This window comes from Geotrypetes seraphini, chromosome 3, assembly GCF_902459505.1.
Source record: "Geotrypetes seraphini chromosome 3, aGeoSer1.1, whole genome shotgun sequence".
Lineage (NCBI taxonomy): Eukaryota > Metazoa > Chordata > Amphibia > Gymnophiona > Dermophiidae > Geotrypetes > Geotrypetes seraphini.
Window position 1 is genome coordinate 146,921,297 of NC_047086.1, and position 14,951 is coordinate 146,936,247.

The 14,951-nt window shown below is 40.3% G+C and overlaps 1 protein-coding gene across 46 annotated transcripts in view; it reads left to right on the forward strand.

The window, feature by feature from the left end:
• TRDN (triadin) overlaps window positions 1–14,951 on the forward strand; it is a 597,259-nt gene that overhangs the window by 513,445 nt on the left and 68,863 nt on the right. For 39 of the 46 annotated variants that reach the window (XM_033935829.1, XM_033935830.1, XM_033935836.1 and 36 more), the window contains 3 exons: window positions 4,031–4,075; window positions 8,320–8,367; window positions 11,359–11,406. In XM_033935829.1, the coding sequence (XP_033791720.1) occupies window positions 4,031–4,075; window positions 8,320–8,367; window positions 11,359–11,406 (141 nt within the window). The remainder of the gene's footprint in view (window positions 1–4,030; window positions 4,076–8,319; window positions 8,368–11,358; window positions 11,407–14,951) is intronic. The other 7 variants (XM_033935846.1, XM_033935851.1, XM_033935834.1 and 4 more) reach the window with 3 other exon arrangements.

A 14,951-nucleotide genomic window follows, 5' to 3' on the forward strand; every position in this document is an offset into this window, starting at 1 on the left:
CCCATTACTTCATACCTTCGGGGTGGGGGGTGCTATTTTCCTTTACATTGGGCCTCAGAATCTTTTCTGTATTTGGGGATTCAATTACCTTCAAATCCTAGATTATTATATGCATGTAATATTACTTATTTACTTCAGATTTCTAAGCAGCTGTGGATTTGAAGCTCTTTACCGTTATCCTTGAATTGTAGAATAGGTCTGTTTCATATGACATTGTTTCCCACTTGGTTTTATGTTTTAGAACATGTTCCTCTTTGGATCTTACATACTGATCATAGAAAATTAAATAAGACCTGAACAGCTGCCCCACATATCTGATAAAAACAGCCTCCCCCAAATTTAGAGCTCGCCTCATGCAATGGGTACAAACTACGCTCACGGAAGGTCAATTTCCACAGGACCTCGGCAAGATCATAATCACCCCAATTATGAAAGACCAAAAAGGCTCAATAGATCTCCCCTCCAACTACAGACTTATCGCCTCAATACCAATATACGTTAAACTAATAGAAGGCCTAGTTGCACAATACCTCACAAACTACCTGGAAGACCACAGCCTACTATACCCCTCACAATTTAGGTTCAGAACCAACCACAGCATGGAAACACTACTAGGAACTCTCCTAGACACAGCCCGACAGCACCTTAGCAAAGGCAGAAGGATGCTGATAATTCAACTTGATCTTTCTGCAGCATTTGACCTGGTAGACCACACCATATTACTACAAATACTAGAAGCCATAGGGATCTCAGGCAGAGTACATACCTGGTTCCAAGGATTCCTTAAATCAAGATCATACAGAGTAAAGACAAACAATCTTAAATCAGACTCCTGGTCCCCAAGGGTCACCACTATCTCCAACGCTCTTCAACCTCTTTATAGCCTCCCTTGGGTCCAGTCTAGATAATCTAGACGTAACATCATTCAGCTTCGCAGATGACATCACCATTCTCCTCCCCTTCGACCCACCAGCTCCCACCTCAATATAAAAACTGAAAAAAACACTAGAAGTACTTGAAAAATGGATGATAGACCACAAATTAAAGCTGAACTCAGATAAAACAAAATTTATATTGCTAGAAAAGGACAAAACCTCATCCATAACAGAATTAGAAAGATATGATACCAAATACCCAATACAGTCCACCCTAAAACTCCGCAGAGTGATGATAGATAGATGCTGCACCATGCAAGTTCAAATCAACAAGACCATCCAGAAAGCCTTTATAGTCATACGCAACCTGCGAAAAATAAGAAAATTCTTCGACAAAGAGCGATATAGGCTCATAGTCCAATCCCTAGTTCTAGGACTTTTGGAATACTGCAACATCCTGTACCTGACGTGCCCCGCAAACATGATAAAACAATTACAGACAGTACAAAACACAGCCCTCAGACCAATCTATTCACTAAGCAAATATGACCATATCACCACCGCTTACCTAGACTCACACTAGCTACCTATACAAGCACGAATACTATTCAAATTCTACTGTCTATTATTCAAAGTAATGAATGGCACTGCCCCCACGTATCTAATCAATCGCTTAAACCGGAACAAATCAACCAGACAAAGGAGAACTCAGACCCCATTTACCCACCCCCCAATCAAAGGTATACAGCGCAAGAAGATTTGACAACCTACTAACAACGCAAGCAGCGAAACTTGATCACCTCCTCTCCAACATGCTGACAACAATGACCGACTTCAAATCATTTTGAAAAGAAAAGAAAACCCTGTTATTCAAAACATTTATCAAGAAATCATAACACATCTCCATGACTATCCCCGCTCTTGTAAACCATGTAAACAGCACCCTAATTTGTAATTTTCCTGGAAATGTCCAGTTATCTTCTTTTGTAATCCGCCTAGAACTGCAAGGTATTGGCGGAATAGAAATCACTATTGTAATGTAATGTAATATTGGCTGCCTTTTGTTGGAGAGAACAGAAAAACAAATTGTGAATGGAGTTTTGCAAAGCAACTGGAAAATGAGGGGATTGGGTGTTCCTAATGTACACTTTTATAATATGGTTACAGGACCAGATATTAAAAACAAAGGATTACACCTCTTGGGAGGTGAAGTGTACATTCTTTTAACTGTTATACCCTCATTATCTTTTGCAGACCTTGGCATCAAAGATTCCACAAGCATTTAAGTATAATATCCTATTGAGGCCATTATATGAGGTGTGATGCCTTTTATTGTCTTATTAGAAGATCACTACTTGTCATACAGACTTTTTGCCGATTATGAGCAATCCTTTAAATCAGGGGTGTCAAAGCCCCTCATCAAGGGCTGCAATCCAGTCAGGTTTTCAGGATTTCCTCAATGAATATGCATGAGATCTATTAGCATACAATGAAAGCAGTGCACACAAATAGATCTCATGCATATTCATTGGGGAAATCCTGAAAACCCGACTGGTTTGTGGCCCTCGAGGAGGGACTTTGACACCCCTGCTTTAAATCATTTGCTCTGGGAAAGGGCTTTCAGCAAACTAGCTTTAAGAAGAGGAGGAGACTCCAACCCACCGCAACTTATTTATACGATAGGTTATTGCTCAGGGAGAAACCTCATAGGCAGAAAAAACCTGCAGGTTCAAAGCTGACTAGTGCCTCATAGCTATTGACCCTCTGGGCAAAACACTAATGTTTAAGAACACTGGAAAGAAACCTGTCATTTCAATGTTTATTCCTGATATTTTGGGTTAAAAGGTATATGAAATGACAAGGAAATATAAATTTACATTTCCTATGTCATTTCAAATGAAGGTACAAACCTATTCAGTGGCAATTCAGGTAACTAATACATGTTCTCCCAAATTCTATAAAAAGCGCTAAAAATTGTGTGTGTAATTTTGGGCATGTACCTAAATTACTCATGAGTATACCTTTCAATCCAACATGTGGACAAAATTAGCATATGAATGTACAGTGCATTTCCCAAGTACAGGCTGTACATTGGCAGATCCTGTTCTAAAATATAACAACCCGGACGTCCTTATTCTGAGTTGGATGTCCTGTCTACAATTTATTTATTTATGTACAGTACTCCCTCAAAATCTGTGGGGGTTCCGTTCCAGGAACATCCGTGAATTTCAAAAAACTGCGAATGCGGTTTTGAATATCTCAAGAGACAGGAGAGGGCAGCTGGGGCACCAGCAGGTACACTAAATCATACACGGTATGTTCCAACCGTCTGTCAAGAGACAGGAGAGGGCAGCTGGGGCACCGGCAGGTACACTAAATCATACCTGGTATGCTCCGACCGCCTCTTCCTGTTACTAAAGTCAGGCTACACCAATCAGGAGCTGCTTTGATGCGCAGCTCCTGATTGGTGTAGCCTGACTTTAGTACAGGAAGATGTGGTCAGAGCATTCCATGAATTACTGAGTCCGCGATTCATGAACCATGAATTTGTGGAGGAACACTGTATTTAAAAATTGATATATCGTATATTACCTATACAGTTTACATAATAACAAGCATAAAATGTTAAACAAACTTTCTTGGGTTTTGGCCAGGTACTAGTGACTTGAATTGTCAGTCACAGAAGACATTTTCAGTTCCATTCTAAATATAAAATCTCAACACAAGAAAGCATTAACAAATAATTGGGTTTTTAACATTTTCTTAAAATTCATCCTAGCAGTACAAAAACACAAGATTCCTGGGAGAGCATCCTGCTACCGACAACATGGCCGCACCAATCTTAATGTGGGAGATTGACATTCTACCCTCTAAACATAGTTTCATACTATTTTCTGATCTCAAACTTCTTTTAGACCGATAAATTTTTTTAAAAAAAACCTTGAAAAGCAGTAGGAGAGACATGGCAGAAATATACTTTTAGTGACATCGGCTTTGCCTTTCTTTTTGTTTTGCTTCCCGCTGTGCTGGGCAAAGGAAGACTCCTCTTTTTCTGTCAAGTTACAACTATACTTTTTGAAATTATGTATTTGTACCACTATTTCTTTGTCTCTCTGTAATAAAACAGATTTTTCTGGGTTTCTTTTTTCTTGTAGAACAAGAATTAAGACATGAAAAAGTGTCTCCACAAACCAAACCAAGTAAATTAATGATATACAGCCATTTGTCAATGAGTAATCCACTTTCCATTAATCTGGGTCAAAAATGATGCAGCCTCAGTGTCAGCTAGTTTCAGGTTTATAGTTTAAAGGACCTTCACATTAATGAGAGAATCTAAATCTGTAGCTGACATCATACTGCACTTTGTTCTATTGCTTTGTGGGGGGGTTTTTACACAGCAATCAATAGTTACTCCTTACTGAGAAAGCTGGGATCGGGTGGAGAATTTTTTTATTATTATTATTTCTCTATTTTGACAGTTTGTGAGAGATATGAAATCTATATCTTGCAAAATATATAGCAGTTTTCTCTCTAGTATTAACCCCAGTTTTATTATGTGGTAGTAGAGATGATTTTGCTGTACTGTATATCATTTTTAGTTCTTTTTATTTAATTGGTATCTCTCCTTTAAAGTGCAGCAATGTAGTTAATATACATAAAGGGCTAGAATAGATTCTATATAGTATGCCTAAAAACATCAGCACTGGCTAGTACAGCTCTAAGGGCTCCTTTTACAAAGGTGCACTAGCGTTTTTAACGCACGAACCGGATTAGCGCGCAGTAGCAGCTAGCACGTGTGGCAATTTAGCGCGCGCTATTCTGCGTGTTAAGGCCCTAGCGTGGCTTTGTAAAAGCAGCCCTAAGTGTGATTCTACAGTTAAGCGTACTATATAAAATAACACTTTGCACCTCCTAAATGGGCTTAGGGTTTTCTTCGCCTAGATACCTCTACCTAGTTCACAAAAAAGCACCTAACTCGAAAACACACCCATAATCTACCCCCTAGCCATGCCTACTTTTAGGCAGACACTTTGGACTAGGCACCTACTTTTTGTAGAACTGTGGTTTTCACGTTAGGTGCCTAACTTTCAACTAAGTACAATTAAAGCCAATTATGATGTGGGTCATTCCACGTCAAGTGGTCCAGAGCTCCCCACTCGACCATCTCAGACATTGATGATTTTTTTTCACAGACCTCTAATGAAGATATCCAAAGCTTTGGGGCATGGTTTATACTAGGTCCAGCATTAGGGGCCCCTTTATTTGGGCCATTTTTTTGTATCCATGGAAGATGCCAAGTAGAGACCCTCCTTGAAATTGGACCAGTTGACATGGAATTACCAATGTGTTAAGTAACAATTATTGGCATTGATTAAGCCTATTAATCAATTAAGTTAGGTGCCTATATCGGCTGGGTACGCCAATGTAGGTACCTAACTTCAGGTGGACTATATAGAATTTGCCATAAAGTGCCTATTTGCAAATGCTGACACGGTGGGAATTATTGTAGAAATATAGTTTGGACCTTCAAATTGTAAGTAAAAAGGTATTTGCTGAGTTAACATAAGTGAGATACATTTCTAACTGTCCCAATGCACTTTTTACATGATGACTTTGCTTTAGTTTTCAAATTGAAATAATAAAACAATTCAACATTAATGAATTATAGAAACAGGACTGTTAAAGATGTGGGAGTCGAGCTGGTATTGGTTTTGGTAAATGAGTTTTAAGGGTATAGCAATTTCATATATATTTATTGCTCATAAATCACTGATAAAACTGTCCTGGTTACACATACATGAAGCTACATATAATTAATACAGAATGCATACTTTCAGGTGGTATATATATATATATATATATATATATATACATATATATATGTATATATATATATATATATATATATATATATATATATACCACCTGAAAGTATGCATATATATATATATATATACCACCTGAAAGTATGCATTCTGTATTATATATATGTAGCTTCATGTATGTGTAACCAGGACAGTTTTATCAGTGATTTATGATTTATTATAGCAATTTCATATATATTTATTGCTCATAAATCACTGATAAAACTGTCCTGGTTACACATACATGAAGCTACATATAATTAATACAGAATGCATACTTTCAGGTGGTATATATATATATATATATGCATACTTTCAGGTGGTATATATAAGTTTATGCCAGCCTCAGAGTAGGTGCAATTATGTGTGGGACCTTTTCAGGATGAAAACACATGGAGGGGCACAATAAAAAAGAACAAACGTCTAAAGTGCCCTTTTGGCCTAGGCCCTAAACGTTGAAAGTAGAGCTAGAGCTGTTCTTTGACTGAACACCAGATGGTGGTTTGTCATTTATAATATAATCTGGATTTAGTTGCCAGCCTGAGAAACAAGGAGCTGAACTAAGAATGGAATAGTACCTTTTGCTTACCAAGGCATAACAGTACCTTCTGACTCAATGGGCTTCCTCCACCTAATCTAAGGGGATGTTGACTTCTCTCATTGCATGCCCTATTCATCATGCATTGTGCTCTAGTTCCAGCAAAACTTTCAATTATTACTAGACATACCACTGAATGTAGAGATTTTCAGGTCACCCGATGCAGGCATACACTGAACACAGTCATGTCAGGTCACTGATCTCCATAATAAGTCTTTGCCTATACCATGTAGCTTCTGTTTACAGTTCCTTGATTCTCTCCACTTGCTGTCTGTGCTCTAAGACTTGTGCTTTTAATCTGCAGAGGTTGTTTCTTTTCCTATTGTTGTTTTTGACATGTTCATTTACACAGTCTATTGCCGATGTAAGCAATTGTACCACAAATTAAGGTGTGCTTTTAGCCATTTACACTAGCATTTTATGAAAAAAAGTAGATGCCTACTTTTCTTTATTAAAAAAGCTTGACATAGGCCCTTTTATGCTGCTTTAAATTAGGTACCTGGTGATAAAATTATCCTTCTTGTGATCTTGAACAAGTCAGATAACCCTCCACTGCCTCAGATACAAATTAAGAATGAAGTTCCTTCGGGACAGGAAAAGCTTTTGTACTAGAAATAGAAAAGGCATGAGTTAAATCCAAAACCTTTCTCTTCTTCTCTTCCTCCTCATTATGTCCAAATTTGGAGATAGGCTACTAAAATTATGCAGGGAACACAATAAAAGCCATATGTAATATATACTTTATAGGAAAAAGCAAGAGAAGTTTGTGCCTGGGGTAGAGGCTCCCAGCATCACCATGCCATGTGTCCCTCCCCAATGCACTCTTCCCTGCCCCTCCCCCCACTATTACCTCACTTTGTGCCCACTCCCTGATGCCTTTTCAAATCTTTGCTGACAACGAGTAGCTTCTCCTTCCCGCTGCTTGCACTGGTGGAGCCTTTCCTCTGACATCACTTCCTGGTCCCACGAACAGGACGTGATGTCAGAGGGAGAGATGATGCCAGCACAAGTAGCAGGTAGGATATGCTATTTTCTGCCGGTGAAGATTTGAAAAGGTATTTGGGGGGGGAGGGGGAGTGCTTTGATGATACCCCTCCCATCGCTGGGGGGGGAGAGGAGAAGTGCCGGTGCAGGTGCCTCCACCAAGACAGCACCCATGGCACTCTACTCCCCCTGCCCCCCCCCTTTACAGATTGGGGGAATATGACAGTGGTTCTCAACCCAGCCCTTCGGACATGAGGAATAAAATAAACACACATTATTAGACAAAACAACCTTACACATCAACACACTCGAATCAAAATTAAAGCTGTTAAAATAACAGTCTGCATCCAGACTTTAGCAATAAAATGCAACAACCACAACTTCCCTTCACAAAGTACCAAAAGCTTCCTGGAAAAAGTAAGACTTTGAAGCCTTGCGAAAAGAAAGAACAACGAGATCTGGCAAATATCATCAGGGAGGGCATTCCACAACAGTGGGTCCACCACACTAAAGACCCTGGAATGAATTCTGGCTTTTTCAATAACTGCAATGGAGGCACGTCCAACAAATGTTGAGACTCTGACCGTAGAGTACGGGAGGGTACATATGAAATAATTAAAGAACCTACCATCTTTGGTAGCATATGCTGTATGGCCTTAAATACTAGCACAAACCTAGCTAATCAGATTTTCAGGATACCCACAATGAGTATGGATGAGATTAATCTGAATGTATTACCTCTCAATGTACAGAATGAAAATCTATCGCATGCATAATCATAGTGGATATCCTGAAAACCTCACTGACTGGGTGTGTCCTGAGGTCAGGATTAAGAATATCTGAACTAGAGTAAACATTTAAGGATCAATATTCAAAGCGGTTTAATTGGGCAGGAGAGGCTTCTTTCCGGTTAAATCACCTGTGTGGTACTCTCTGGAATTGCACAAAGAGCTGAATGGAGATAGATGGCTGACCTAATCATTACTTATTTCTGCAGAAGAGGAAATCAAAAGACAGGAAAAAACACCTCCACGAATCAAACCAGGTAGGTCATATTTTTGATCAAACTACGTTGTGCTGAATGTGAACTTTTCCTATTTATTCCATAAAGTCAATGTGAAGAAATGCAAAATGAGAGTCAGAGAGTGCTAGGATAAGAAAGATGCATTTCAAATTATAGTGCTGTTTTCTAAAAAGAATACATTTTTTCCCCAAATGCTATCAAAATAATTAAAGGTACTGGGGTCAGTATACAATGCTCCTTATACAGTTGTCTGAGGGTAGTGCCGATGAATATCTCCTCTAATCACCTAAGCTGAAAAAAGATATGATGTGGGTGGTCCAGGGTTAACATACCATAACATAATATAACTTTATTCTTCTATACCGCCATAATCAAACAATTTCTAGGCGGTTTACACAGAAGAAGGCTGGACAATCAGCGAAATACAATTAACTAAAATACAAGTTTCCTAAAATATTCAATGTAAAATTTTGATTAACAGTGACATCCTCATTTGATTACTTTTCGAAATGCACCATAAGACAACATAATTCCACCAATACAATTACCCCACCAGGACTGCTGCTTACTTGCTTGAAATGCAAGAGTCCTATCCAAAAAGATCATATCTGCAGCCAGTAATTTTTGGATAAGCAAATACATTGGAATTCCTAGTTATCCTTGTTGGACTGTATAACACAAAATGAGATAAAAGGTAATTTGGGTCAAAATCCCAAACCAGCTTAGAAAATTTGCAAGAAAATTTGAATAGCACTCGTGCTTCTACCGGGAGCCAATGCAGCAGTCAATAATATGGTCATTTTTCTTCAGCCCAAATATCAATCGAACAGCCATATTCTGTACTATTCTCAATTTTCTCAAGATTTTCTTTGGGGCCCCCAAATAGACAATATTACAGTAGTCCAGTATGGATAAAACTAGTGCCTGCACTAATAATATAAAAGATAGAGGGTTGGAGTAGGGGCAGAGTCAGTGGCATAGCGAGGCTGAGTGGCACCCCTCCTCCACCATCTTCTCCAATCTCCACTCTTTCCCGATTCCCCCTGCCGCGTACCCCCCTCCCCCATCGTTTCGGCTCTCCCTCTGACGTCCCTTCCTATGCATGGGTCCTGGAAGTGTCGTCAGAGAGCCGATACCGACTTGGCCAGCAAGTTCAAGATGCTGCTCGCGTGGTGAAAATTAAATAGGTACGAGGGAAGGGAAAGGATGCACATATGCAGCAGAGGGAGGTCAGGAAAGAACGGGGGGAGGGCGGGGAATATGGGTGTGGCACCCACACCAAGACAGTGCCCGGGGCAAACCACTTATTACACCACTAAATCGATACATATGTAAAGTTAGGGAGTAGGTGTACCATTTAATTGTTTGGTTCTTGGTTCTGTGGTACCCCCACGCAAGAGAGCAGTGAGACCAGTAAAGAGAGGTTTCCTTTTTGCTAGTATGCACAAACATTTATTTTACATGACTTTTGTTTGTTTGTTTTAAAACTGAGTACTTAAAGTGCAGACAAAACCTTGCTATCACTTTGACCCACTGTTGTAAAATTACAACATAGAAATAACCAGCTCTAAATCTCTTAAAATCAGTATATTCAATGATGTCATAAAATCTGCATGATCTACACATATTAATGATCACATAAAAAAATATTTCAAGCTTTTTACTTACTTTAGTCCTGATGTATCCCGTCCAAAACAACAAGATGATATACTCCAAAGCAGGCAACAGGGTTGTATGACTTCATGGCCAGATAAACAGACCTATTTACACATTCAACCATCCAATGGTGTTGCAGAACTGAACAATAGGTTCTATTAGTAATGTACATGAAGTTTTAAAAAGAAAAAAAATGGGGGAGGGTTTATTTTGTAGCCTTAAATGTGATGTTGTAATATTACAACACTGGTTCTCAGGGGGTTAAGTAACCTAAGTAAGTTCTATACTTACCTAAGTTTGGGTACAGTGTTCATTTCTGATGTATCTATGAAGACAAAATGGTTAAAAGATTTTTACCACAAAACAGCTCATTCTTAGTGTAACAAAAAAATGGAGAGATACTTAACTGATAAGGCATTTTGTGGATGTGGTTCTTTGAATAGAGTTGAATTAGGATGGTTGGGCCTGAAATGTAAGCAAACACATATCACTTTGGTCAGTCTCGTAACAGCGAACTTTGAAAGTGTTTTATTGTGTTTTAATTGAATTACACTTTAACTAAGCTAGCAGTTTTTAAACATTTCAGAACTACTGTTTTGTTATTTTAATATCTGTTGTACAATAAATACCGTACGTGCTAGCTTTTAACTGAAACTTATGTGAAGTCTCTTCTAAACTAGTTTTCACAAGGTGTACCACGCACTCAGTTTACAGCGATGGTATTTTAAACGCCTGTGGTAATTTCAGGTAGAAGTGTGTCTTGACTCAGGGGAACTGACGTACCATTAGGAAGAGCACCATTTTGAGAATCTATCCCCAAGCGCTCAGTGTTCCGCGGTAACTGCCAAATCAGTTTTCTAACTGCATGTTAAACCAATTTCTGTTTTTTTTTGGTGGGTGTGTGTGTGGAGGGGGTTGTTTGGGAAAGAAGATCAGACATTCTTGTGCTAACCAGTTAGCACAGCTACATTAACACACAGATACTGCATGAGTTTATGCTGCCTACAAAATGGGCTCAACTAGTACATTTTTTTAATGGCTGTGCACTAATGCCATCATTAGGAGATGGCCATTAATACAAAAAGGCCATTTTTACAGCTGTGATAAAATGGGTTTAGCACATGGGGGGGGGGGAACCCATGTAAGAATGCATTATAGTTACTTTTTACCACAGCTTAGTGAAAGTTCCCCTTGGCCTTTAAAATGTACCCACATGAAAAAAAGAAAGCTGAGATTTGCCAAAAAACCTCTTCTTTTTTATTCTGCCATACAATAGTGGTTTTTAAAGTTGTAAAACAATGTGCAAATAGCTACATGGAGAACAATGGCTGACCTAATCTTTTCTTCTTTCTGTAGAGGAGGAAACCAAAAGACAGGAAAAAACACCTCCGCGAATCAAACCAGGTAGGTCGTATTTCAATTTGCTTTATGAAGATTGTGAGTTTACAGAACTCCCTCATTTTCCTATTTAGCAGAACACATTTTGTTAGCAGGTACCCAAGCCCTGCCCCTTCCCTACCATCCCTTAGTTCCCTCCCATAGCGTCCAGTATCTAGCTCCTTCTCTCCCTCCCTTTCCCTCCCTCTCAACCCCTGCCTCCCAGCATCTCTCTCCTTTCTTCCTTCCCTCCCCTTCATGGACTCCAGCATTTTCCTCCATGCCTTCCACCCTCCCCCCCAACAGTGATCTTCAGCATCTCTTCTCATTCCTTCCTTCCACTCCTCATCATCATCCCTCTCCATCCTACATTCCTCCTTCAGCATCTCTTTCCTTTCCTCCTCCTCCATGATGTCCAGCATTTCTGTCCTTCTCCATCCCATTTGGTCTTCAGTATGTTTCTCCTTCGCTCCCCCTCTTCAGAATTTCTCTCCTTCCCTGCTGCTGCTGAGAGGTTTGGTTTGTTGGTTTGTTTGTTGTTGTTGGTTTTTTGTGTGGGTTTTTTTTTTTTTTTTTTTTTTTTTGGGGGGGGGGTAATCCTGATCCCCAGGAAGAGGTGGGGGATAACTCTGCCCCACATAACAGTCATCTGAGAGCCATCTAGTGTGAAATCTTGAGAATTTCTGCATTCTCAAGGCCAGCTGGTTATGTCCCCTGTGAGTTTCCTGTTTCAGAGAGGACAGAAGCTAGCTGGACTTCAGCATGTGCAGATACTCAAGGCCCCATGCTGTATGGCAACTTGACATTTGCTATACAAAAGGCAGAGTCATTGCTCCAGTATGAAAATAAACATCTATGAGGAGAGAGACAGGAAAATTTGGGGTGCCAAGGCACCTGTGATTCTTCCCATCCCACCTATGCTGCTGCTTGTCTTTCCTTCCATCAGAGGACAGCAAGCATTAGCAAAAATAATAAGCACTTAGAATGCCTAGCCTATAGTTCATTTTTAGATAAGTTTATCTTTTTATATAATCTCATCTTGCCTTTGCCATATCTTGCTTTTGGAATAGCTATAACTGATGGTAAATACAGATAGAAATACATTCCTAATAAGAGGCAGGCAACATACGACTTTTACTCATGAAAATTGATTTTTTTTTTTTTTTTTTTTAATTATTGCCCAACATATGTATAGGTAATAAGTACTTGTGTATATCAATGATGTGCATCCTTTTTTTGGAGGTTTAAAAATATTTCTGAATATCTAATTCAAGGGCCTTTTTTACTACGCTGCATTAGACACCAATGTGTGCCTAACTCAGCTGAAAATGATATATCTTGGGACGCATTCAAGCGTCAAATCTGTGCTTGCTGTGTGCTAAACATAGTTTTCTTTTTTGTGTGTGCGTGTATGTGAAAGGAGTGTGTCTGGGGGCAAAGAGTGGCCATTCTTAAACTAACCAAGTAGTACAGCTACATTAGCATGTGCTATCTAGTTAGCGTATGGATACCAGGTGAGTCTTTACCACCTACAAAATGGGTGGCAGTAAGTGCTCATGAAGTGCATTTTTTTTAATTGCTGCATGCCGATGGCCATGATACAAAAAAAAAAAGAAGCAAAAATGTCATTTTTACGGCTGTGGTAAAAATAGCCTTAAAGTGCGGTAAAAGCCCATGGGGCTCATAATCGAAAGAGAAAAAAGTCCAAAAACTGGCCTAAGCCGGCACTTGGACAAAAATTTCTCAAAAACATCCAAGCGCCGAAAATAAAAAAAGGGTTTTGGACGTATTTCTAAATGACTTAGACCTTCATAGTGCCGCTCAACGTCCAAAGCTAAACGGGGAATTTCGGAAGACGTGTTGAGGGCGGGAGTTGGGCGGGACGTGGGCTGGCTTAGACTTAGTCGTACAGCATGTATAACCGAAAGTTATACAGCCCAGCATCGACGGAACTTGGACGTTGTAACTTAGACCATGTAAAACATGGTCTAAGTCACAAAACCCCACCTAAACTCACCAGATAAGCACTGCAAACACATAACACAGACCCCCAAACACTACCCCAGTGATCACCAACCCCCCCTATAAATTTTATTCACAACTTTAAATTTCAGCCTCCAGACCATCATCACCTGGCAGCCGGGCATAGGAAAGCCTAATCGTCCAGCACAGAAGCAGCTTAAGTCGTCTTGGGGGTGGGTTAGGGACCCATAGAGAGGAGGACCCATGCCCATAAGCCCCTTTAATCACTGCCCAATACACCCCCCAAACCCTTTTGTACTGGCATATAAGTGGCTCCTGCAGCCATAAGGGTTATTGGGGTGGTAGATAAGCGGGTCTAGGGGATTCTGGAGGTGGTTTGGGGGAGCTCACCGTCACCTATAAGGGAGCTGTAGTAAGGAGAAGCCATGGCACCCTTTCTTTGAAGTTTACAGCAATGCCCTGTAAGGTACCCCACTATTTAGGTTGCATATCTAGGTGTATAGTCCATCACTTTGCAGACCCCTCCCACATCCAACAGGGCTTGTTCTAGGCCTTGGACTTGGACGGAAAGTTGGACGGAAATGTGGTATAAAGATAGACGATTCAGTGGCTTGGACGATCAGATCGGTAGGACGTATAATTAGACGATTTTCGAAAGTAAAAAAAAGTTGGACGTATATTTCAAAAATGTGTCTTAGGCTCTTTTTAACTTTGGACGACTTGCGAATGGACGTAAATGGACTTAGACATCCCTTTCGATTATGCCCTTCCACGTAAATGCACACTGAGGCCACTTTTTACCACAATGTAGTAAAAGTGCCATTTGGGCTTTAAAATATATCCATGCACAAAACAAAAAGGCCAGATTTGAGCATGTCATTCTGTCTGAAAATTTTGCTCTGATTCATGGCTGTCAGAATGGGGATGCCTTGGCTTGGGCTTTTTAGAGGACTGTCCGGGTGCCCAGAGGGATTTCCAAAACCTGGCAGTTTATTTGAGTTTTGGAAGGCCCCAAGCTCAGGACCACGTCTGGAAGGCCTCTGAGCATGTGTGGATGTTGAATGATGACATCACATGCATATATACAAATGTGTGATGTCATCGCATCAACGTCTGCGCACGTGCAGACGCCCTCCAGACGTGGCCCTGAGCTCGGGGAAAGAGACATGAGGTCAATTTGGGGGCGAGGCTAGGGGCGGGATGGGGCTGAGAAATTCTGGTAACCCTAGCCATGGCACCCCTCCCCCAAAATTCCCCCCTCCCCAGTCTATAGCACCTTTCTTCTTCCTCCTGCTCCAAGCATTAATTCATTTCCTCTTTCCTCCTGGCAGCAGTACTGCAATTTGCTTAACAGAGGGGCCTTCTGGCTGTAAGGCATGGGCCTTGAGCATCTGTGCATGCTCAACCCTGTCAGCTTCTGTCCTTCTTTGAAACGGGAAGTCAAAACGAACAGAAGCCAGGAGGCATAGATGCTCAAGGAGGAGAGAAATAAGAAATCAAGGTGACATTCGCCCCATCCCCGCCAAAGGGAGAGTTTAAAGAGAAATTGGGGAGAGAAAAGATCTTTGGTCACGGCAAATCTTAAAAGC